The sequence below is a fragment of the Mauremys mutica genome, chromosome 19 (assembly GCF_020497125.1).
Source record: "Mauremys mutica isolate MM-2020 ecotype Southern chromosome 19, ASM2049712v1, whole genome shotgun sequence".
In the NCBI taxonomy this organism is placed as follows: Eukaryota; Metazoa; Chordata; order Testudines; family Geoemydidae; genus Mauremys; species Mauremys mutica.
In genome coordinates, this window is record NC_059090.1 from 18579836 (window position 1) to 18605882 (window position 26047).

The window sequence follows — 26047 nt, forward strand, 5'->3', positions numbered from 1 at the left end:
GATTTTGGTGGGTGGACTGGTCATTAAACAAAGGAAGAGCTGAGTGGTCACTGTCCCAGGATCTCTCAGGCAATAAAAGCAGCAAAGAATCCTGTGGCACCTTATAGACTAACAGACGTTTTGGAGCATGAGCTTTCGTGGGTGAATACCCACTTCGTCGGATGCATCCGACGAAGTGGGTATTCACCCACGAAAGCTCATGCTCCAAAACGTCTGTTAGTCTATAAGGTGCCACAGGATTCTTTGCTGCTTTTACAGATCCAGACTAACACGGCTACCCCTCTGATATCAGGCAATAGAGTGCATAGCCACAATTAAAACATCATTCAGACAGGCCGAGTACCTATATCAGTTGACATCAGAGTTCCAGAGGGCTTGACATGTGAATAAGGGAGCATCTGAACCTCATAATCTGAAGAGGCCTCAGAGTGCCTTGTTTCTCTTGGGGACACAATATCTAGACCCTGCACCACAAACGTTACAATCAGAAATAACCCTGCCTCCCCTATTTGGAGACGGGGGTGAGAGAGAACTGTAGCAAGTATCAAATTCAAGCCCCTGCTTCCAAATCCACCTCTACAGGTTTATTTTCAAGCACAGATAGGCTATTTTCCAGAGAGGGTTCAGATGCACTTTTAGGGCTCAGATTTTGGCACCAGCAAACCGTCGCCCAGCTCACTCTCAAATCCTAATTCCAAGCCTCAGCCTGAATTTAGCCTGGATCCAAATGCATATGCAACATCTTAAATCATCAGCTGGTGAAAATAGTGTTTGAATTATTCTGGGGAGAGATGGAGAACCACAGAAAAAACAAACTTTCATGGAAATCAAACAGGAGGGCATCCTGCCCCGGTAGCCTTCTTTGAAAATCCAGCCGGTCTGGTACAATCTGATGCCTTTCAAAGACAACAACCGTGGCTCTTCAGAAGTACTTGATAGCGGGGGATAGTTTCTGCTATGCAGGAAGGGCCATCCCTCCCATCTCAAGTCAAACTCTTTCACTATTGAGAATACAGGAGGGGATGTTATTTTAAATACACGGTCACTTGAAAAGTTTTTTAAACCGTTCTCTTAAGCAATCACAAGAGAACCTCACTGACTGCGCTCACTGCAACAGTGAGAGTGGAGGGAAACCCCACTGCATTACAGCCTATGGCGCCAAACACTGGGGTAAATAAAAACTCTCTTCCCCTTCCCAGCTCCCTTCCTCCCTGCATCCTGCCTCCCCAGATCATCTCTCTCCACCCCTCCCATTTCCATCCCTCCAGCATCTCTCCCTTCCTTTCCTCTCGACTGCCTTATGGTGATAAGGAAGGGGGACGAGTCTAAAGCAGCCCCTTATATATTTCCCTTCTCAATCCACATAGGGCAGGGGTGGGAGAAAGAGGGCTTCCAGGCCAGTCAATACACTAGCTCAGAGTAGTGCTCCTAGCCCCTGCTCTGCCTCCCACTATCCACACTCTGCGCAGCCCCAGCAAATCTCCACATACTCTGGGCTCTGCCCAAATAACAACTCCTCCTCCCCTTGGGTTCCACTGACTCACCCCTCCCTCCCCAGGTGCCATTTTCTTAGACCCCAAACCCTGCCCACATTTTGTTTCCTCCATCCCCTCTGTGCAGTCCCTTACTTACCCAGCATGATTCTCCAAACTCTAGGGAAGCCAGGGCCTCCAGGCCAGCTCCTCTCTGCAGTGCTGAGTTCGGTGATCCCCAAAGTAGGTCATACACCCTCCCACTTGAGTTAGGGGCAGAGAATTAGCTAGAAGCTGGTTCCCTGCCTGCCTCAAGCCAGCTACACACACAGCTGCAGCTACCTGCCTTGATGTGCACATGTGTACTGCATTGCCCCGGCCATTAGAGCAGCCCCAGTTAAAGGAATCCCTGTTTGGCTGCACTGTCCAGTTTATTTTTGGTCACACACACCCCACCCCGAATTTTACACGGCATCCCCCACAGTCAATTTGAAGACATCTTAACTCCCCATGAAACCCCTCCTGATCAGAATACTGATCCCTGGTGCATTTGGAGCAACAGAAATGAGAAGGCTGAAGGTGAATTAGAAAAATGTCCATTGTTTTTTCATCTTGTGAAATTTAATTGGTTTTTCTAAAGTAATAATGATGATGATGAAAACACTGTACAGGAGCTGGAACAGACAGAGGTCACTACAGGCAAATGGAGAAAATTAATATGTACTTATTATACTGCCTCATTATACACTTCATTCCTTACCAAATCCAGGAAAATAAAGCAGGCCAGAGGGCAAAAGGAGTGACAAACATTGGGCCTGATCCTGCAGTGTAATGAATGAGGGTGGAGACATATGCCCTCAGAGACCCCACTGACTTCAGCATAGGGGTCTGCCTGCATGCCCCATATTGCAGGGTTAAGGCTGGGGCCAGCAAACAGCTCCCTCCATTGTGCATCTCATTATCAGTCTTTGGTTTCAGGGACTTTACAAGATAGCACAACATTTTTTCCCCCAGTTCAGGGCAATATTTTCCTGCTGTTATCCTGTGAGCCAGCCCACGTTGGTACAACATAAATCTAAATAGAAAATGTGTATGTGCAGGTTGGAAACGCCTAGACATCCTGGAAACATCGGCTTGAATCCACGCACTCTGACTCAGCCCTTCATCCTTCTAAGGTACATAACCTCAGGTCCATGTATTTTACAACGTGAGATGTGAGGGACTTTTTCCTAAGACCTAAAACCCAAAGGCCTTGCAGAGAGATTAATGATCCTGTGGCAATTTCTGTTCCAGGAAGGGTTTCAGCGGGTGCTTTTGGCTAAAATTTCCCCTCCACACACTGTTGTGCAGTGCACTGACTACCACACTACACCAGATGTGGCTGCATTTTACTGTTACTGTATGTATTTATGACCTGATCTTGCCCTGGGATGTGTGCAGAGGTCCCCACTAACTTCAGTGGGACTCTGTACAGGTACAGGGATCTGTCCACATGAATTCACTTATAGGATTGGAGCCACAGTTTGCAATGTTGTTTGAAATTCTCCACAATGAAAGGAGACATAATTAATATAGGTTGTTTTATACGAGCAAGGAAAAGAATCTGATGAAGAGAGAGGGCAAAAACAGGGTTGTTTGGGGTTTGTTAATCAATCTCCAGAGTCGGCTGTGATCTGGAAAGGAAGGGTTTCCATTTTATCTAAACCCACAAAGTTTGAGGCAGACAGTTCAGACAGCTTCAAGTCTGATTCACCTGTAACTATTAAAACTACAGGAAAATTGGGCCTAAGTCAAAACTCTTGATTAACTCCCCCACAAACTTTGGAAGTGTTTGGATCCAGACCTGGATGTTGCAGCTAACATACATATGGCTATAGGCGTACCAGACATTTTATTTTACAGTACCATAAAATTTCCTGGCTATAGAGCCTTCCATTTGGGGATTGTGAGGCTTAACTGAGTCTCACAACACCCCTATGAAGGGATGTGTTTTACATATGGGCAAACTGAGGCACAGAGCAGCTAAGTAACTTATCCAAGGTCATGCAGTACCAGAACCAGAATCCAGATCCTCAGACTCCCAAATCTGTTCTTCAACTACAAGACTCCCTTTCCCCTCCATCAATAAGAAGAAAATATGAACTCAGAGCCTTTCTTTACATGAAAGGGTACTGGAGACATGATGATAAATTCTGGAAATAAGTTTTTTTATTTTATAGGATACTTGGATCTAACTAGATTTGTCCAAAAGGTTTATCCCATAAAATGAGACCAGCAAATATTTTCCCTTTCCCCCACAGTCCATATGGCCTCTGCCATTCGTTTGTGCGTCACTGATTCCTAGCAGAGAGCGAGCTGAAGGTCACCAGGGTGAATTCCCTTTGCTGCAACACATTTTTGTGAGACGGGATCAATATCCATAAGATCAGCAGCAGCACCATTCACACTGACCGGGGGGAGAGCTTGGAAAAGAATGGAGCCTGCACAGAGTCAAAGGGGGAAAAAAACTTGAGAGAAACAGTGTTACCAAACAAAAATCTCCATCTGTGATCTGTTCCATTGCTGCTGCTGCCTTTTTAAAATTTCTTTTTCTATTTATTCTGGAATTGTTGGGGAAAATGAGCAACACTGGAGTTATTTTTGTATGTTTTCTATGCTATTATGGGAGACTCAGAGGAAGAGACTGGGGCCAGACAATGGTGTCTGAGACAACAAGAAGGACTAAGGTATAGGAGGATGGAAGGGAAATCAGAGCTAGGGAAGAGAGGTAACTTCCTGTACTAGCACCAAAGCCCCCCTTGTTCTATAGGGTTAAATTCTCTCCTCCTCTACACGCGTGTGTCACTGAACTCAATAATGCAGCATCAGTTGCTGCATTACAGAGACGAGGCACAGGTAACTGGGAGTAACAGGCACGCTCCAGAGCTCAGTGGAGTCACTGGGAGTATGTGTGTTGAGGTCAGTAGGTTTTAGATTAGGCCCCACGTGGCTCTAAACACACATCACCTCCAAAGGGGTGGCTCTGAGGACACAGATCACTCCTGTTTTGTGATGTCAGCAGAACACTAAATGTATAAGGCCTGATCCTTTCAGGTTCCAAATGCCCCCAACTCTCATTAGCAGCAGTGGCAGAAATGGGAAAGGGAGCAAGGAAGGGCAACAAAATAAAGGAATGGACAGTCTTCTGTCTGAGGAGAGAGTGAAAAGATCAGGACAATTTAGTTTAGACGGCAAACGAAGAAGTGGTATGTAAAATCATGAATGGTATAAAGACCCTCTTTTTATAGCTTGGTTTCCAAATAGCGAGGGTTTTGGCATAACTGCTCAGCTCTTACACTCAGTATTCAAAGATCAGTCCTGCTTGTGAGTCCAGAGCAGTTCTCAGGTACGACACTATTATTTTTCCCCGTTGTCGTTGAGGATTTATATACCTAGACATTTTTCCTCCAAAGCCTCCTCTCTAGATCAGCACATTTCTCCCGCAGTTCTTTCTCCCTCGGCAGTAAGAATGTGAGTACTTTGTTCCGTACTATGCCTCTGTCTTCTTCTTCCCTCAGCCGCTGCTCCACATGGTTGCTTCTGGTTTCAAGTCTTGTTACCACCTCCATCATGTAGCTCAGGGTGCCCTCTATTTTACAGATCACCCTTGTCACCTCTTGCTTGAAATCCTTCATGTCCCTCTGCATGTTTTTCAGTTCTTGCTGCAGTTTTTCCACGTCTGATGCATGTTGGCTGCACATGGCCGATGCCAGCGTTGAGAGGAGGCATCTGGCTTGAGGATTATTTGTCTCCACTTTTTTACTCATCAGCATGTCCAGGGTCATCGGAATAGTCTCTTCTTTACACAGTGCCATTGTGCTTGTCTCAAAGAATGATTGGATCTGGTTTGCCATCTGAAGTAGCAGGGTGAAAAGCAGTTGTGAGTCAGTGGTACCAGGAGTGAGTCCCTCAAGCGGACATGTCCTCCATCACATTCCCAGAAGTCCTCCTCTCAGGGCAATGGTGAAGGACAGGTGGACCAAGGCATGGGATTGTGACCTCAGGAGTAACTCAGCCAATTGTAACACTGGTGGCATTAGCTCATTTACATACTGCAGGCCTGTTGAGCGAAACACTGTTAAACTGGGAGCCAGAGTCTGGTGTCAGACACGTACATTGGTTTAAATCTAAATTAGTGGAGTTATTCTTGACTGTGCTCAAATCAGAATCCTGCCTTGTTTCTTTAAAGCACCATATTCCCCTATGATGCTAGATATACATTATCAGAGAATCACAGAAGTTATAGGCAGAACATACCTATTAGATCCTGCAGGCTACCTCCCCACTAGTGCAGGATTGTTCTCTATAGCACCTTTTCTAGTATTTTGTCCAGTTTAGTTTTAAAACACCCAAGCAACAGAATTTCCACTGCTTCCCTAAGGACTGTTTCACAGCCTAATACATCTCACTGCCAAAAATTTCCTGATACTGGGTCTAAATGTTCTTTTCTTAGTTTCATCCCATTAGGCCTAGTTATACCCCAGTGTATCACACTAAGCTATTCCTCGGTCTCATTGGTGGCAGGAATAATAATAATGCTGAATTTTGCTTCTGCTTGAAAAGTCTAATCCCACAGCGATCCCATTAAATTTAGCCCTCTTGTTACCACATGATTCTGAAATACATTAGAGCTTCGATTTTGCATAAGACTTGGGTGACACCAAGCTTTGTTGTAAGCTCAAGAGACGGTACAGTAACCTAATCTCAGGTGAAGGGGACACAAAGACATTTGGGAATGAAATGGCATTTCCTCAAATCAGAGTTCATAAAATAGGGCTTTCACCTGTATAACCCTCTGAGAACATACGCATCATGGAAGAGAACATAATAACAATGCCTAGCCATTCGCGTCTTTAAAACCCAGTGCCAACAGCAACTAAATGAAGACCCCAGTTCTGCAAAGGGATCTGCACAGGCCATGGGAACAACAGACTGGATTAGACCTGAGACCTATCTACTCATTATCCTATCTCTAAGAGTGGCCAAAACCAAACACGTCGGGCAGTTGTCAGGTAATCTGTCCTTCCCCCCACATTAGGACTCATCCTGAGCCACCCTAAGGGTCAACCTTATTCCTCCTTGACCTCCTATTGTTGTCAACAAGACTCCATATGGGAGCAAAGCTCCTCTTGTATGGACCGGGACCTAGAAGAAAATTCTGATTACATCAGCACCTTGAAATACAATAATGGTATTAATGACACAGAGCTCTTACAGGGCCTGATCGAAAGCCCACTGAAATCTCTGAAAAGATTAGGATTAGGCCCATATATAGCACTCTACATCTTCAAAGTCCTCCACAAAGAGTAACTAATATTATTTTTAATGATTAGTTTCATACGACAGGATTTGTGCAGGTTCATTTGGCACTGAGCCAGCTGTAACTATTTGTAAACCATGTGGGTTTTTGGATTTGGTTTATTAAGATCCTAAATATAGTTCTCTGGTGACATCAGTGCCGAGAGAGCACTTTTTTTCTCCATAGATCAAAGGTGGACTTTTGTTCTCTCCATTGGGAAGAGCGAGTATGCTGTAGCTCTGTCTGTTTAATTTCATTTTGATTGATCCTTCAACACTCTAAGGGGAACATGAAGGTAGAACTCATGCCCTGGAAAACACAACTGTGCAATCAAACTTTAAAAATACACTTTCACTCGTCCTCGAAATATCTTGGGCAAGGTCCTTGTTTTGATCAAGAGGGGGAAAAGGAAGGTATTGAAAGAATCTTAAGTAGGAAGAGCTAAATATAGTTAGGGGAGGAAAGGGGAAGGCCCAAGATGCCTTTCTTCCAGATAAAATCTCAAGAATGTTCAAGTAACCTCATTTGTCCCTGCACTCACTGCTTTGGTCAAAGAACTTTAAGAGGCTATAACCCCACACACTGTCAGTTTCCATGAGAATGATGACAGCACATGGCTAAGTAATTAAAGCTGCAGTATCATACATGGGCTCCAGGGTTTACCATGGTCTGATGAAGGACCAGGTTGCTTTCAAACCCCAAAACAACAACAAAACAAAATAATTTCTATCCTTTAGTGTTCATAGAAACACCCTGGAAAGCATGTGAACTGTACAAGCATTCAATGTGTGTTCAGGGCAAAGAAAAGAACAGTACTTCTGCATGGTATGTTTGGGGTTCAATAGTTCCTGCCGGCCCCCCAAATCCTTACAAATGTAAAAAGTAATAACAACAACCATGACATTCCCGTGGTCTGTCTATTCATTCCCACTGACTACAGAGGCACCTGCTGGTAAGTGAAGAAAGTGCACAGTCTTCATTCTCTTTGGGGGATATAAATAATCATTAATAAAAAGGAGACCATATTTATAATACACACCCTGTTCACAGGGATGTTGTGTGGAATTTATGAATGAATGTAAAGTGCTTAGAGTCCCTTGAATGGAAGGGCTACAATGGAAGAGAATGGAAGAAGAATGGTCTTGTTATTAAGCTAATAATTGAGAGTCTGGAGATGTAGGTTCTCTTTGCATGTCCGCCACAGATTTCCTGTGTGATCTTGGGCAAGTAATTGAATCTCTCTGCCTCAGTTTCCCCTCCTAAAATAGGGATACTATTTCCCACTTCACAGGGTGTAAGAATAATTTCAATAGCGTTAGGAGGGGTTCAGATATTATGGCTTTTCTAAATGCCATAAAAATGCCTATAAAGGATGCAAAGTGTTGTTGTTACAAAACCAATACACAACAACTCCAGCACATCTTCTGTGTGAATGGGGAAATACTAGATTATCCACTCCAACACAACTCCACACTCTCCCATGGGATTTTCAAGGAATCAAAAATGAACGTTAAAATGTATCATCATTTATATTTGACTTCCTTGTAAGATCACCCCCTGCTTCATTACTCCCTGCCTAGAGGAGCAGGCGTGGATGCTGATATGGATATTTCTATACAGAAGAGAGAGACATAGGGAAGTCAGTCTAGAGGTTAGTGAAAATGAAGGGGTGTCAGAATGTCTGGTTCTACTTCCATCTCTGCCACTGACTCATGTGACATTGGACAAGTCATTTCATTCCAATGTGCCTCAGTTTATACATCTGTAAAATAGGAATAACTACCTCCAACAGGTGATTTCAGGCTTTTCTAAAGTACTTTGAGAACCTTGGTTGAAAGATAAACATTGGCTTCAGTAAAGTTATCCCTTATTAACATCATGTAAGTCAGAGGAGAATCAAATTCATACTCAGGATTACCAACATCCTCAGTTCCCCAAGTATCCATGGAGATCCAAGCACTTTGAACATTATAAGATACGCTGGTTGGGTCAAGAAGAATTCACAGAACAGGATCACATATATATAACATGATCTGATATGTGATGGAGAGGCGGAATGTTAGTTATAGGATCTAATGTATATGGGAAGCAAAAGTACCAAAGGGGAGGTAATTTTGACACAACCATCTCTACTAAGGTCGCTGGAGAGTTCATTGAACCTTTCTGAAAAGCATATTTCTGAATTTTGAGTTGAGAATCAAACTAGGAAAGTTTCATATGGGTTGAGGGCTTGGCTACACATACTTCACATGCCTCTATTAGAGGTACTTCCAGCCCTAAGTTTCTATGATGGAGTTCCAATAAAAATACAGTTGGTGGGAAACAATCCCTTTTATTTTTTAACCCCCCAAATACTGTATATATGCCTAGAATAATATGAAACTCATGCATAATACCCAGATTCAAACCCCATTTCCTAACCACTCACATGAAATTTTCATTACAGATTACTGCTCTGTAGTGGAACAGAGGGCAGCTTTATTAGAAGACACTGCACAGCAGTCTAGCAACAGAAGAATGTGCCAGTTGACAGTTACAGATATTCCTCTGTGAGATACGGCAGAATGGTGGAAATGAAACAGATTATATAAAAAATGTAATTCAGAGCAGTTTCTGGTAAAGAGTCAAAGAACCATATAATTCAACATTTATATAGACAAGGCTTCAAGGGAACTCTTAAAAAAGAAACTGGAGGTAATGTTAAGAAACTCTGGCTTGATTTTTTTTTTTTAATCAGTACACTGGTTTGTACCATTTATACCCTCCAGCAAAACAGTGCAGGAAATGTCCCCGGCTTTTATTGCCCTTGTTTGATTGCTGTTGCTTACTGTCCCCCTGCCCCCCTCCCAGTTTGCTTTTGCATTGCACTCCTCTTGGCATGAGGGCAGATGACACCTTTTGTAATTACTCTTGTCACCACGGCAATAATGCATTTTTATGCTTGTTAAGGATGGGGCATTATCTTCCCCAAATGTGTCCATGTGTAATGCCCCCACCCATCCTAGCCGCTATGTGCTGTGCTACAAAAATAACTTAAAAAGAATAGAGAAGAAGACAATCCCTTTTCTCTGTGATTAATTAAGGCTGAAATGGAACCCCAAGGCACGGAACAGTAAAAATACCTGTATAATTTCCAAGGTGTTGCAGCTGCGACAATGTTCCGCAGCCCCGTGACTTTCCCCCAATGTCATTTGTCATAATTTGACACTGATAAAGAGCTTCTCCAGTGCTGTGTCTTTGCAAGGCAGCGAACATATCCATATCAAAGCCTCTTGTATCCTCCTTTTAGAAACAATCTGCTGCATTTTTCTGGCCTAGTTTCCTTTCAGATCTCAAACATGTGTTTCCCCCACCCCCTCTACACACACACACTCTCCCTCTGGCCTGCCCCCTTCCCTCTCTTTTCCCTTGTTCTAGAGCTCTGACGCTCCTCTAGAGGCTAATGATTAAATATTCTTTGGGAAAATGGTAAGGGGTCATTCAGGCTCCACATTCCACAGTATTACAACTTTTAAAACTCAGATTAATGTAATCCATCAACCACAAACACACCCCTGCTAGCATTTTAATTAAAATACATAGGACGTCTTTGTGGGACCATATAATATTTGCCAACAGTGTGCCGCATTCTATTCTAAATTAAGCCAGTGTAAATCCAGCATAATTTCACTAAAGTCAAAAGAATTACTCTGGATTTACACCAGTGGAATAGGGCAGAGGCTGGGCCAAGGAGTGTTCTGTAAATTTAATTTTCTCTGCTTTACACCAGGTAGTACAGGAAGGAGTCATTGAACTACCTGCAGACAAAGGTCTGAGCAGAACAATTTTGTGGGCCCTTACTAGCCTGGAGCTGCCGTAATATTATTCTGAGTAACATAAAGCTAAACTTTTTTGTAGCACAGTGGAAGACAATGTCTGCCTGTTGGGATGTCAACATGAATTATGTGGACTTAAAAAAAATAAAAAGCACATCCTTCCCAAGTTACTTAACTTGCAGGCCACTGGATTACTGCTTCCCGAAATCGGTACTTTACAGCTCCAGCTATTTCCACTCAGCTCACCTGGGAAACATAAGATGAAGCGTACTCATGTCTAGGGCCAGCTCCAGGGTTTTTGCCGCCCCAAGCGGCGGGGGAAAAAGCCGAGATCGCAGTCAGCGGCAGCTCCACGGCGCTACTTTCTTCTTCGGCAGCACTTCAGCAGCAGGTCCTTCCCTCCAAGAGGGACCGAGGGACCCACCGCTGAATTGCCACCAAAGAACCAGACATGCCGCCCCTTCCCCTTGGCCGTCCCAAGCACCTGCTTCCTGTGCTGGTGCCTGGAACCAGCCCTGCTCATGTGATGAGTAATGAACCACTGGGAATTTCTGTCCAAGTAGAAGCGTTAATACACATGATCCGTTATTAGAAAGGGTTATTGATAACAGGGAGATCCTTACACAGCACAGAAGAGTAAGATTACTTTGATAGTCAATAATGATGATTCAGTCCCCAGACTCCAAAGCTGTCTGTCTACTTAACACAGAAGAGAGGGGAAAGACGTTCTTGTGACCAAAGTACAGGGTGGGGTGTCATGAGGTTTGGGCTCTATTCCCAGATTTGCTGTATTCCTTGGCATAGTCCTCCTTTGTGCCCCAACTTCCTCATCCGTAAAATGGGGATAACAACACTTCCTTACCTACTATGAAGACTCATTCTCATTCAGTATTCCATAGTTTTTAAAGCACCTTAAGATCGTAAGATGGAAGGTGCTACAGAAGTGCAGTGTATTATAATTAAAGCTGCAGCTGTAATTGGGAAAATGACTGTGAAAATGGCACCTCCTTATTTCCCATATCTGCACCCTGCATGTCCTCAAGTCACAACACTTAATTTACTAACAAAACAAGCACTTACCCCATTAGAGTTGCAGAGCAAATGCAGATAGAGGAAAATGAACTGGCATCTATGCTGTCTAGTGCATCAACAATGCAGTAATGGAAGCTAGGAACCTTTTTGCATCTTTTGATTTGCAAACTGAGTAAATTTGATGTGGAAGACCATGAGAGAGAATAAACAGGGAACTCCATAATGCTGTTTTTACAGAAACGCTTTTCTGTTTACAATGGCACTTTAACAAGCATTTTCTTGTTTTTGAAAAAATACAGACAGGGCAGATAAAGTTACCAATTAATTAGCATCACATCACAAATGTAACCTCCGTATTCCCCAGCCATATGGTAAGCTCAATGCGCTTCCAAAGAGCAGGGACATCCACAAAGGCTTTATTACAAGGTATCAGATTAAAGAACCCTCTGGTTATATGGAGATCAGAAAGAAAATACCTTATTCTGGAGCATTCGTGGGGGTCAAGGAACACCGAAAGGATGTTGAGAGCCAGTTGACTTTGTGAGAAATGAGCATCACTCCTAGTCAATATCACCATGGACAAGATTTTAACTATTATCCTAAGTCAGCCCTGAACAGGACTGGACCCACAACCGTTGAATCTACCTGTCTGGCTCAAAGACAGACCATCTGTTTCCATCATTCTATAAATAAATTCCCCATACTTCTAATTAAATCTCCCAGTGGGCTGAAGTGTGTGTCCAGCAATTAAACATATCTGAGATGAAACCTTAGCCAGCCATGTAAAATCAGGAGATTCTCTCCATTTCCACTATGACTGTGCAGCTCCAGTGACCACAAAGAGCATCTGTGGATGGTATTAGAGGGCCATAAATAAATATGAAGTGACCATATGCAGCTGCTGATGGCAGTAATCTGTAAGAGGTGTTCCTCCCTCTCATTCAGCAATGCCACAAAAAGCCACAAGAAAAAAAAAATCAGAAATCAACAGAAGTTTTTCTGAGTTAGCAGCACAGGATTCTTAGATTAGAGTCCTTAAATTCTTAGGGGAAAAGAGAAGATTTCTGGGCCTTTATGTGGCTTTTCTCTGAAGAGCCAAGGGGTTTGTATATGGTTTGTACCTTTACGTTCAGAAGGGGATGATTTAATGGTTTGAAATACCCAGCTTTCCTAGACCTGCATCATATCTCAGCACGATCGACTCGATCCTTCCTCCTTCTGAAGCAAATACATTCATGCTCTCTGCAGTTTACTATGTGTGGGTCTTTAGATTGTCACCTTAAAAACTTAGGTCCTCCCTGTGTGACGATGGCCATCTTGGCTGATATGCCAGAAATTGAACCGGGACCTCCAGAGCTAAAACCATCAGCCACTAGATCTTGAACTAAAGACCTGGACCTGTGGGCTGTAACAACTGATATCCTCTGTTCATCGGCACAAAGGGGAACCCAGAACATACAATCACCAGTGGGTTACACCTGCTTCGTGTGGATATTAAAAATTCCAGGGCACTTTTCATGTCCCAGCCAGCATTTCCCATGTCCCTGACTGCTCAGCACCAGTTGGGTGCTACTCTCACCCCCCAGGTGGCTACATTTCAGTAGTGGAGAAGAGAAATCCTGTGTGCTTAGCACTTGGGGATCCTCTGGGATGAGTGGTACCATATAAATATACAGTAGTTCTCATTGTTAGCTGCATTGCTGTCCCTGAAAGCTCATGCACTGTCTCTGAACTGAGTGATGATGATGATGATGATGATGATGAAAGGCCGAAGTCATTAGTAAACAAGGTCCCCAACTGAATTTAGCCAACACACTATCTATTTTTGCCTTTCTCCAGGAAGTCGTGTTTGCATTTTATGTCAGTGGATATCTGCCTCCAAGAAACAATGCTTGGCTGACAGGAAGACAACAACAAAAATCTGACCACAGCCAGAGATCAGTGGCACTGAAATCTGCTTCCAGATCCCCAGTGCTGTGCGTATGTTTTCTAACAAGCAAATGAGTCATGCCTTAGTCTGAAGCTCCATTTGCAATTCAGTAAGACACAGCAGGGGGGTCTGTGCTCCTTCTGCATTAGCCGACCTGTGTCAGCATTTTCTTCTGAAGCCCTGTAGGCTTTCTGGTACACAACAAAAAATCAGAGGACTTTTCAAAGCCTTAATGGTTTTGAAAACAACATGGAGAGTTTTCTTTATTGCAGAAGAGGTAAATGAGGTCCTTCTGCCACAGGGACAAATTGGTCATCATAATAAAATAAAATAAAATAAAATAATAATAATAAATAAGTAAAGTATCATACAACACAAAGTACATACAGGTGAGGACTGCTGTGATACACTTCTGTTACTCAGAGATGCTGCTAAGTGTGAATTACTCAAAGTAAAGATAGTCAATTACAAAATGAAAAGATACAACCTACAATTAAGACATTATTTAAATGAAAGCAGATAATATCTTGCCCTGCCCAGGATGACTGACTGCTTTAAGCCTGTGTTAGAATTAATGTTGAGGCACTGATGTGCCAAGGTCCTTTTTCTTGACACCTACCTTCCTGCCTTCTTGTAGCCTCAATAAAAATGTCATGGGCATGATTCTACCCAGAACACCTGCTAAAGCACGGAGTGGTCTTGCAGGAGTGAGACCACCTTCACACGATTACTTTGCAGAACCAGAGGTGAACTACTGGTCAATGCCTGTCCTGGATGGTGGTTTCAGGTTTCTCTGAACTTTATCTTCAAGAAGAGAAGCAAAACCCGCCTGTCCCCCACCAGCCCAAGACAAAGCTTTGATTGGAAGTTCTCCTCCTGTCACTGTGTCCTCCATCTTTGTAGGAAGTAATCGAGGGACAGAGCTGACTGCACTCTGGGCTTTTAAAGCAAGATGGTGTTCACATCATCCCTCGTGCTCTGCAAGGGCAGAGAGACTCAGCTCCACTTTCAGACTGATTATCAGATTTTGCACTTACCCAAAGCACTTCATAAATATTAAATCACTAAGCTTCACCCCACCCCTAAGGGGGGCTTCTCTTCCCAATGAGCTGTTTTATGCACACACATTTTGAGGGCACAGTTTAGAGGGCTCGGCCACTTCATATGTTAGACATCCTCTGCCAGGGGCCACTATCCAAAATATCAGGAGGGCGGACACGATGTAAGAGCTCTCGCCTAGCTCTAACTTCCAGGATCCTCTACACGTACACGTTATACGCATTGGGCTACATTTTCTAAAGTGACTAGTGAGTTGGGGTACCTCCACTTCTGGGTGCCCAACTTGAGACATTTGAAAGGGTCTGATTTTTAGAGAGCAGGGGCTCAAAACATTCTGAAAATTAAGCCCCTCGAAGGTGTCTCGAGTGGGGCTCCCCAAATTGCTAGTAACTTTTGAGAATGTAGCTCATTTTCTTTGTTTTCCCCTTCACTTCCTTTTTCCCTGCATGTCTCACCAGCCCTTTTCAGCTTCATAGTTCAGCCTACCTCCTGCGCCAGCACTGAGCAAGCTGAGGCTTTCCTCCTACAACACCCTCCTTAAAACATACTTCTTTCAGCATTATGCTCACCGCTAATGTCCTCTTTTCTATCATCTGTTCCCGCTCTTGTGCCTGACCTTGTACTCCTAACATACAATTCATCTAACAGAAAACTCCACAACTAACAGGATGTGTGCCAAGCAAAGCAATTCATGTGAGTTTCATCATGCATCTTCCCCCACCTTCTCAACCATCCCTTCATCTATATTATCCCTAATATAAAACCCAGTCTGTGAGGTGCTGAGCAGCCCCAACTCCAGCTGAAGCCATTGATCATTTTGCAAGACGGAATCCTTACATTACAGGCTCCTTGGAGCAGGGCCATTGCTCTCCAGGATGTGACTTTCTGACTGAATCGTCACATGCACCCTTTACACTGGTGCAGCCATAGGGACACTGACTACAAAAAATGGGCAACCATGCATATAAGTACCTCATTTGCCTTCACAAACAGATGTGCATGCAAATCATGCACGTTCAATTTAGGAGCTTTGAAACTTTGGTGCATTAGGTCCCTCCCTGTTTAACAGAAATTAGTTTTTGGCATCCTCTGGCTAACCACAAGCACCCAGTCCAGCCTTTCATTTGCATTTGATGTAGCAGGTCTCAAAGCCAGGATGATTTGGTTGTACGGGGAGGCTGGTGGGGGGTGGAGTTTGGGGTCTGGTAACAAAAATTCCATCGGGAACTGAGTCGCTCTGGAACAATGTGGCTTTAAGAGCTGCAGTCCAAGTCAGAGGTGATGACTGAGCTGCTGAGACCCTGCTATTTCCAACAGACACACAAAAGGGAGGTGGGAATCAATCAATCACAGTTGGCAGATTGTGCCATCTATTTGCACCTTGCTTCTCAGTGTGTTGTCTGCCGGGGGGGAGGGGTCAAAGTTCATATCAAATGTCATTAATCATCTTCCCAAAAGCTGTGCGCTTATTGGACAGTCCTATTAATCAGAGGCCTATCAGGCCTACAGCCTGGTTAGGGCTCCATTGTCCTGTTCCTTACCTATCATAGAAAGATAAGATTATCAGTGACAAGCCGGACACCCATTGAGTAACACTGGAGTGGAAGAATAGGATTTTTTATTTATTTATTTATCCTCCTGTCTCAAAGATGAGTTGTTTCTTGTCTTGTCAAACCACATCCTTTTCTCTAAAGAATCAGCTTTAAGAATCCAATTTGTCAAGCCGGACAATCATTTGAGAATCCATAAAAAGCCTTGGTGACTTTATCAAAAAAAATAAATCAGAGGGTTTTAAATGGTGACTGAGAGGGATTTGAAACCAGGTTGAGTGGCCTACATCAATTAATCTTCAGAGAGCTGGGGCTTTGTGATGATGAAGTGGCAGAGAAGTGTCAAAGTCTAGTTACTGGGTTTTAGGAGATAGAAGATATTGATATTTTTCCTTTCCTTTTTCTCTCGCTCACCTGCTTCTCGCAGTACAAATGGTAAAGAAATATTCACCTGGACTGAAGAGTTGCAAAGATAAAGGGGTAAATAAGCACCCACATCTCTTGGCAGGAATTTTTTTAGGCTACTCACATGGCAACATGAATTGGGGTTGAATTTCCTCTCTTTGCCTCTGTTTCATATCCTAATAGTGAGGATAATGATACACACACCCGGGGGGTGGGGGGAAGGAGAGTTATATTACTATCAGAGATGGACTCAAGGCACAACATTCCGATCAAGATTTCAAACACTTCTAATTTCAGGAGGGGAAGGGTAGAGAAGCCCATTTTCAAGACAGGGTCTGTTTGGAGGAGCGGAAAGTAGCCTGCAGTAGAAAGTGCAGTGGGAAGTAATTGTGCTTGAAAAACTTCAGACAGGAGCATCACTGGAACATGAACTCTGTGTTCCCCAGAGGCCTGAGACAAAGTCCAGATTGTTGCAGCACCAGCATTTCTCTGTGTTGATGTCAGCTGGTCTCCTAAGAGGCCCACGCTCGCCAGAGGAGGGCTCCTGCCCTTCGCGAGCACGGAACCCGGCTGCCTGCACCTATTCAGGGTGAAGCAGTCATACTAGCCAGTCTGAGGTAACAGGTGAACTATTGCTACACATGACCCTGAGGTGATATTCAGGGACAGAACTGAAGACAATCAAATCCTATTTCTCTCTTAGTTATTTAGATAGCATCAGTCATGGTAGTGTCCAGATGCTGACTGCATAGCACACCACAGCAAAAGGCACATTCAACAAAAGGAAAGTGCTCAACTACTAGGAAAAACAATGAGGAGTCCTTGTGACACCTTAGAGACTAACAAATTTATTAACTACTAGGCTCACTTGTCTAATCTCTTCACTGTTCGGGTACGTTCCTTGACATGTAAAAAAGCTGCCACCCACTAAATCTATATTCTTGATGCTCGTGGAGGTGACCTGGACCTTCTCCAGAGCAGTAGATACCTGACTGATATTTCTGGTGATGTTAGAAAACTGTAAGCTTAGGTAGTATACAAAGCATCATGTCATATCTGTCTGAGGCAGAGGCAGTGGCAACTTTGGGCAGTGGGTATATATACTGCACATTATACACATTACATATAAGCCTTGTGGGGCCACAATCAGACCACCACTCATTGCGGGGAACCCGTCTCTGCTATACTGTCCTTTCCTTGCTTTCTGTGGCTCTGGGAGTCTGGAGTCAATATCACTAAAGCCTTTTCACCCCAAGAATTCAGAGCTGCTAAAAGTGGACTCATAAAGGTGACTCAGACTATGAAATGAGCCTACTCTATTCACCTGTCACTACTCCTCTGCCACAAGCATTTCACTACAAGAGATGGCCATTCCTGAGCTAGCTCTTTTTGTGGTGGGGAGTTTATCAATGATATGAATTGCTGCAGATTATTGATAGAATACTAGGAATACTCTGCACTAGTACAGTATCTTCCCTGGAAAGATCTTCAAACACCTCTCACTTCTTGCACTCTGAGGAAATAGGCAAACACTGTGACAGTACAGTATCCATTTTCTGAATACCATGAAATAATTTTGGATAATCAACAGTCCATTCAATGTAATTAATACACATTGAAGGGCTGATCCTGTTTAGTTTAACAGAGTTTTGGGAAAATGAGGTTCAGATAACTGAGGCTGCATTGTATCCCCATTTTACAGACTAGGAAACTGAGGCACAGGTAAGCTGGATGACTTGCCCAAAGTCACATAGTGGGGGAGGGGCAGAGCCTAGACAAGAAGCTTGGAATCCCAGTTCCCATTTTTGTGCTCTAAGCACTAGACCACGCGGCGACTACCAAACTCTTCTTATGCCACATGCAGAATTTCAAACTCAAGTCCTTAAGAGAAAGCTGTGTGCTTTATCCCCCCCCAGCCATCTTCCTCTTAGCTAGTTGTTTATGTTACAAACACTTAACCAGAATATCCTTGAGATACCTTGTTAGCTCAGTTATGGAAGGCCGAGCAGAGCTGATGTAGACACGTTAAAGCAGCGACAGATTCCTACGGTATTTTATGAAACCTGACAATCCAACCATTCTCCATTACATGTGTTTTGTTTAGCTACTATTTGGAGAAGGGGGAAAAGGGGAGAAAATGATAAATAGCTTCAGTTAAAATCTGGGGTCTGAGAAAAGTATTGAAAGCCTAAAGAGGGACCTTAGGGATTATGAAATAAAATGAAGAAGTTGGTAAATGAGGTGTTTGACTGAACATATACAGTCACCTGAAATAGCAATGGATTTTCCCAAATGCTTAATAAAAGCTGACAGCCCATATTGTTCTTCACTTTCTAGTTACGCTGCTACCCTGGGAAGCGTGCGGCCGAGGGATTGGAAGCCTAAGGTAAAGGCACCGAGACCAAAGAAACACAATCAAGAATTAAAGTGACTTAGAGGATGAGGGGATGAACACCAGGGACCGGGGAGAGAAATAAAAAGACCTTGGGAGCGATGGAAGCACCAGGGCTTGGAGAAAGGACATGCTGCCACTCACCAATACCGACAGCAGAATGCAGGGAGCTCCAGATGGCTTTTTGTTTTAGTACAATAAAAAATGTAATCTGACAGGCGAGTGTGTGATGCTGGAAATAATAATTTTTAAAGAGGAACCTAACAGCGGGATCAAAGGTATCTCTTACTGCTACAAAGAAAGGAGACCGTTTTTTCTTAATACAGTTGTGAGTTCATTTATAGCTTTAAAATGGCATTTCATTCCAGAAGTATAATATAAAGGACACTACAGCTGTTTTCCAGTCTTGAAAAACAGATTGGAATTGGAAATTGGCCAGAAATGTTACAAGTTGGGGCTTCGAATAGAAGGTGATATCTTTGCCAAATAAATATGGATGTGGATTTTTTTCTTCCTTCCCCTGAATATTTTTGCACTGTCATTAGGTGATGATATAAAGACACTGGCCTCCTGGTGCAGTTTAATTGCTCATATATAGAAAAATGATGAGCTCATGCACTGGCTAGGATACTGGCAGCCTTATTAATAGATTATACCTATTCTGAGTTTAATTCTCCTGCACAAAGAAAAACAGATGCCCCCAGTGAGAGTCCAATTCAGCAAAGCACTTAAGCATGTATTTAAGTGCTTTGTTAAACAGAGAGGGACTTAAGCATCATCTTACACTTAATCATATGCTTAAATCTGCTGAATTGTGACCTGAAACACTAGCAAGAGCTAGGTTTCATATTAAGTCAGCATTTGTGTTTATAGTCTTACATTTTTTTCTTTCTGGCTGATCTATAGCCTCTCTATTTTTTTTTAATCCAGCACTAAATTATTCCTAGTGTAAATCCAGGTTACCTCAGGCTCAAAGCATGAATTGTTTTAAGTAGCACAAGGTTTGATCCAAAATCCCAGCTCTTAATTCTCCCAAACATCTAAAATTCCCCTTATTTATTTCTCAGATTTATCTCCATTGTGTTAATGGACACACAGGGTATGTCTTCACTCCAGAGTTAACTTGGGTGATCAGTGCCCAAATTAGCCTAACCCAGGTGTAGGCAGCCACGCAGCGAAGTCATACTCAAGTTAGTGTGTCCTCACTGACACTGCACTCACATGCGTGCGTCCCTAGGACCTCTGGGGGCACATTCCATGATTCTTTGTGCTGCAATAAACTGAGCCACTCTCTGATTCTTTCCCAGTGAATTGTGGGAGAAGTTGTCTAGCCTTCTGGACACAAGAGGGAAAATGTGGGAAGTCAGTTGAGGACCTTCAGCAATCGAATGGCTAAGGCTGCATCCTCACTGCAAAGTCAGTGAGTTACCAGTCCAAGTGAAAGCAGCACCCTAGCTAGCCCAGTTTGAAAGCACCAATTAACTTGGGTGAGAGGGTTTTGTGTGTGGATGTAAAGGGAATTAGGGGCAACACCCAGGTAAGACCCCAAGTTCACTCTGTAGTAAAGACATATGATAAGATGGTGGAAGATATTAAAGAGTGTACAGGGGACAGGAACAGATATATGAGGCACCCACTAAAGACAAGGAATGTCAGAAGGAACCAGGGGTGCTGGAACAATTTGTATAGTGGGGGTGCTGAGAGCCATTGAACCAAACTGTAAACCCTGTATATGATGGAAACCAAGACGGGGTGCAGCAGCACCCCCAGAATGCCTAGTTCTAGCACTTATGGAAGGAAAGCATCTAGACACAGTTGGTGTGAAGGCTTAGTAGGAGTTTGAGTAGCAGACTGAGGGCTTTTTTATATAAACACTTAGTTCACGGCAATCTGGAGCCTGCTGCGCAGTGAGTGTCCACGGGGGCCCTGCTACTATGCACTAAAAGTTCTGTAATGCACTTTCATCTACTCTGCTTTGAAACAGGAGTAGATTAAAGCGCACAAGGGAACTTTTATTGCGCAGCAGTAGGGTCCATATGGACACTTGCTGTGCATCAGGCTAGTGAGAGGTAGATTTATACCCCAGCTTGCCCCTAACTACAAATAAGGGGGCTGCTGGAAGGGATTTGATGGCTTTCTTTATTGAGAGATTCTTTGCTATAATGCTGCAGAACTGTTAGGGCCAAATTTCCAAAGCAGGACACAACAGAATGAACTCACCCATTTCACTCAAATATGCTCCTATTTGCTTGCCTTGAAATAGCAGTCTGTGTGTACAAATGTGAACTTTTGCTGACAAAAATCATGCACCTGCATTTTTTCTCCCTCATTTGATCCATTAGCCAATGGGTTAATGCGGCACGGTTTCAATGAATGTAAGTGCAGAAGCAAAGCAGCAAATGGCTCTGGATTTTTAAAATCTGGAGAGTGCATAGAATAGAAACATACACATTAGACATGAGCCTAAGTGTCAACATTAAGATCTGGAATTCCAATCCCACTTTTTCCCCTCACACCAAAGTTGGCCCATTTCTAATTTACAACCCCAGGCAAAAGAAGAACTGCTAACTTAAAGATAAGCTTGTTATAATAAATACCATAAATATAACCAAAAAATAGACACCAAGAATGTTATATGCAAAAAACCCCTACCTTACCATTTTTATTACTAAAAAAAAAAAAGAAAATACTAAGATAATGGAGGTAAAGAATCAAATACTCTCGTAGTTCATACATTTCTCACAAGCATCTACACATGAACATTATTAACAGACAGTCCCATAACAACCTTACCTATGCCCTCTATATTTTTTTTTATTTTTCATGTAACACAGTTGTGTGCACATCAAGGTGCCAGGTCAAACCTAACACCTTATTGCAAATCAAGGGGAAATTGTCTTTCCAATTTCCTAAGATGTGACCTTCAACTCCTAAAAAGGCCGACCAGTCATACATTTGGAAAGCTCACTTCACACGGTGCACATGAAGATTATCATTTGCATTCACCAAGGATTCTAAAGGCTCAACCCAATTCTCAAATAACTTCTGGTTATCATGTGACAGATGGTAGCTTGGAAGTGAAGCTACCACTAAATTGATAGCATCAGAAAAAGCAGGGTGTACAAATGGCTTGAGAAAAGGGATGATGAGATGTGACTGAACGGAATCCAGGGACTGCAAAGCAATAAAATGGGAAAAGACCTGCAATGCAACTGGATGACGAGAAAGTCTTTGTGATCGTTCAGTGAAAAGAGGAGTTAAAGATCATTGGAATGGACAAGACAATCTGGTGGCAGTGCAGAGTTGTGATTGCCTCCAACATGATGGGAGCTAGCAGAAAAACAAGGGGTAGATTAGTAGCATCCACTTTCCAAGGACTGGCTTAACCTATAAGCTCATTCGGGCAAGGACTTTGTCTTCCTCTATATTTTGTACAGTGCTAAGGAATAATAATTATAATAATGGCTAAGAAAGAGTGACCCTCGTACTTCATAGAGTAAGCACAGTGGGGAAGAGAATAAGTGAAGACAATGGTAAGAGGATGAAAGCAACAGACATCTTTGTTTTAGCAGATAGCGTTTTTGATGGATTGCATTTTTCTCTTTGAGTCAGTATCTACCCCAATGTCCCACAGTGCACTGTGCTGTGGGAAGTGCCATTATTCAGATGAGAAATAAAACTGAGATCGCAGCCTCTTGTGGGCTTTAGATATTTCACGACACTTCTCACTGGAATGTTAACACTGATATCCAGGCCAAATTTCACCTTGGGCAATAACATTCAGTCTCATTAATATGGCTGGTTGAAAATGTTCCAAACTTTTTTTTAAAAAAACAGGAAAATTGGGGTTTCAACTGAATAAAAACATTCATGAAAAGTGTCTGCTTTCCTTGAAAATTGTAGCTTCTTCAGCAGAAAATTGAAAACTTCCAAACCAAAACTGTATCAATTTTCAGCTGAAAATTTTACAGTTTTAGTGTTTTCACAGATTTTCATTTAAAAAGTTTAAATTTTCCCCAGGAAAAAAAATGTTCCAACCAGCTGTACTCATTAAGATTTTCCTGCAGTTTCAATTGGACATGAGATCTTTCACTTCCCCTCCTAAATGGGTACACAGAGTCAACGTCTGGCATTTAACAGTTGCTTAGATGAAGAAATTCCTAGCTTTGGAAGGTAAGATATAAATGTGAGATGGAATATCATTACAGAATTAATGGCCTTCATCTCCAAAACTGCAAGCATCTACCCAGTGACCAAACAGAGCACCTCCATTAGTTCAGCCAACAGAGGGAACCTGTACAGATGATAGGATCTGATTCCCTCCAGTAGGAGACGATTGTACCAGAAACACATACACCAACCAATTTGTTACAAAGAAGATGTTACTCATTAATGGAGAGCGTAGGGCCATCAAAGCCAAACAGTGAGAGATCAGCTTGTCTGAATGTAAGGCATGTTGCAATAATTAAATGTGGAAGGAGGGTTAGTAAAGAGTGTGTAACCCGGCAGGCGGGATCAAATCTGAGACCTCTGGAGCTTAGTGCATGAGCCTCTACAGCATGAGCTAAAAAACAACTCACTGTTATCTAAGGCTGTAGAGCAGACTCATTAACTGCTCTCTAAGTGGTCTCGGTACCACTCGATGGAACAGAACGCCAGACCCAGAAAGTGTGTGGGTTACAAGTGCACCAAACTATTCTAGGCAAATAGCCAAACTCTCACGTAAACAGATCTGGGCTGAACCTTTCGTTCTCCAGAATTCAGAAACAGGTAGGAATTTACCATTCAGAAAATTCAACAGAAGCTATTTTTCAGTGGTTGATTCAACCAGCATTGCTATGACTTGATTGGTCCTGAATTCTGCTTGACTGACACAGGATATGCCCAGGCCTGGAGGCAATGAGAGATTCAAATAGGAAAATACACATAGGCAGCAGTTAAGGTTGGACAACATGGACCAGATCTCCATCTGGTGTAACCCTATATAGCTCCATTGAAGCCAATGAAGCTACACCTATTTACACCTGCTGAGAACTTGGTTCTATCTAGATGGAAGCTAATGGAAGTTTAGATGGAAAGAATGCATAAGCTGGCAAACAGAAGGTGAAAGTCTGCTTGCTTGGAAAGGACAGACTGACTACAAGCATTTAACGATAGAAACCTGCATCAGCCTTGTTTAATGGATCCTACCTCTTTATACTTAGATCAAACTCTCTAGCGCATATAGTTTGTAGACGGATATTTTTGAAGGATATTAATGTATAAGCCACATTTTGTATGCATCCTTCACTCTCCACCTCCCTCTTCCAGCCCTACTATTACTGAAGCCTGAGAATCTTAACCCCAAGTGAACATTCATTTGTATCCTGGGAGTAACTGAGTGTACTTTGGGCTCTGAATTCACACATCCAAAGATTTTCTAAAGGTTATGCAAAGGTTAACAAACAATTAATATGTTGGATCAGCACGCTGGCTCTGTTTGCCTAATTTCTGAAATCCAAAGGCTATCAGGCAGCTCAACAGCATGACTCGAAAAGCTCCAGTTCCCTCAGTGCATTTATACTGATACTTCGTTCTTAAATCCAATTCCAGCATGTTGGGTAATTTTTGGTGATGAAGATAATGATAAGTAGCAATGTTCCATCAAGCATCCATTTCTTTTACCTTGGACATTTTTAAAGTTGTCTCGTCTCAAAATATATGCCATGTAGGCATTTTGCATGGTGACATGTTAGTCTTTGTACACCAGGACAGATAGATGGGTTTTTTTGTATTTCCATAAAACCTTTTATTTTGTTACAAGCTCAGATACTACGGTGATGAGCAGAGTATAAACACATAGATAGATTAGATGGACTAGAATAGATCAATCTGAGGTCCTCCAAGTTCTTTACAAATGTTAATTGAGTTTCAAAGTACTCAGCAGAGGCAATGGAAATATTTTAGATAGGAAAACTGAGGCACAAAGAGATTGCCCATGGTCACACAGTGAATCAGAGCTTCGAATGGAACCCAGGAGTCCTGAGTCGAATCTCTTGCTGAAATTACCAAGTAACGCTACCTCCAAGAAACACTTAGAGGCCAGGGCCAATATCAGAATAGGCATCATGTGTTTTTATAATAGCCTTGCTTGTATTACTAATTACATCTCAGATTATTAAAACTGAAAATAATTTTAGAAAATAACTTTACTTCTCACCATGTCTGCTAGCGATTTGCTGTTGCCATTCACTCATCTTGGATGGTAAACTAAACCAGTCCATTTCATTTTTAGTTTTACTGAGTTTTACTTTCAGGCTTCTCATGTACTAGCACAGTTTTGTAATTTTGAACTTCGAGAACCCCAAAGGAAATTTTAAATCCAACCCAAATCCATTTTCATTTAAACTGAAAACACTTCATGAAACCTTTTATTTATATTTTGGAATCCTAAATACTGGGTTTAACAGAATTAACAGTGTCCCTTTCACTGCTTCAAAATAAAATGGACCAGAATAAGAAACATTTTAAAACTCTTTCACTTCTGCATTTAGGTTTCTAAAAGACATTTTGAAGACACGGGACCCATTGCTGCTCCTGCTGAAGTCAGTGGCAGTTTTGCAATATACTTAAATGGAAAACATCAGGCCCTTAATAAGTATTGGTTTGGAAATGCAGATGTATTTCTATCAAATGCCTAACAATATCCTAGAAAGTCCTAAGGAAAAAGTGAATTAGATGAGGAATTAAAACAGGACTTATATTAGATCTCTTATTAGAGAGTTAGGCACCCGGAACATATAGAACCCAGAACTTGTCAACAGAATGTTTGCAACAATTTAAGTGATTACTCATTCCTGCTTTGCTGAAGTGTTATAGGTATGTGCAGGATAAACAATGAGGTATCACACTCAATGGAATTCTCTAGACATTTATGAGAGAGTCAAATGTCATGTACATAGAATGGAGTTTCTGTAACCCAGCATCATTCTTCCATGTTATACTCCAAATCTCTGACAAAATGTTGGGAAGGAGAGTAGGGCTTACTCCTGAAAGGTTCTGGAAACCTATAACT

At 42.5% G+C, this 26047-nt stretch overlaps 1 protein-coding gene and 2 long non-coding RNA genes across 3 annotated transcripts in view; 1 reads left to right on the forward strand and 2 right to left on the reverse strand.

The window, feature by feature from the left end:
* The window catches only part of LOC123352940, a 79437-nt gene that overhangs the window by 28575 nt on the left and 24815 nt on the right, over positions 1-26047 (reverse strand). The gene's annotated exons all lie outside the window — the stretch shown is intronic.
* On the reverse strand, positions 3755-5564 carry CCDC182 (coiled-coil domain containing 182). The gene has a single exon (XM_044993541.1). The coding sequence runs from the start codon at positions 5363-5365 to the stop codon at positions 4904-4906; it is 462 nt and encodes a 153-aa protein (XP_044849476.1). The 5' UTR covers positions 5366-5564; the 3' UTR covers positions 3755-4903.
* Positions 4429-19141, forward strand: LOC123352939. The gene is made up of 4 exons (XR_006574328.1): positions 4429-4717; positions 9257-9504; positions 13497-13633; positions 18939-19141. It is a non-coding gene; the product is annotated as an uncharacterized LOC123352939 (long non-coding RNA).

Excerpts from the sequence above, each read along its gene's own strand:
- CCDC182 (XM_044993541.1), bottom strand. The coding sequence starts at position 5,365 with ATGGCAAACCAGATCCAATCATTCTTTGAGACAAGCACAATGGCACTG.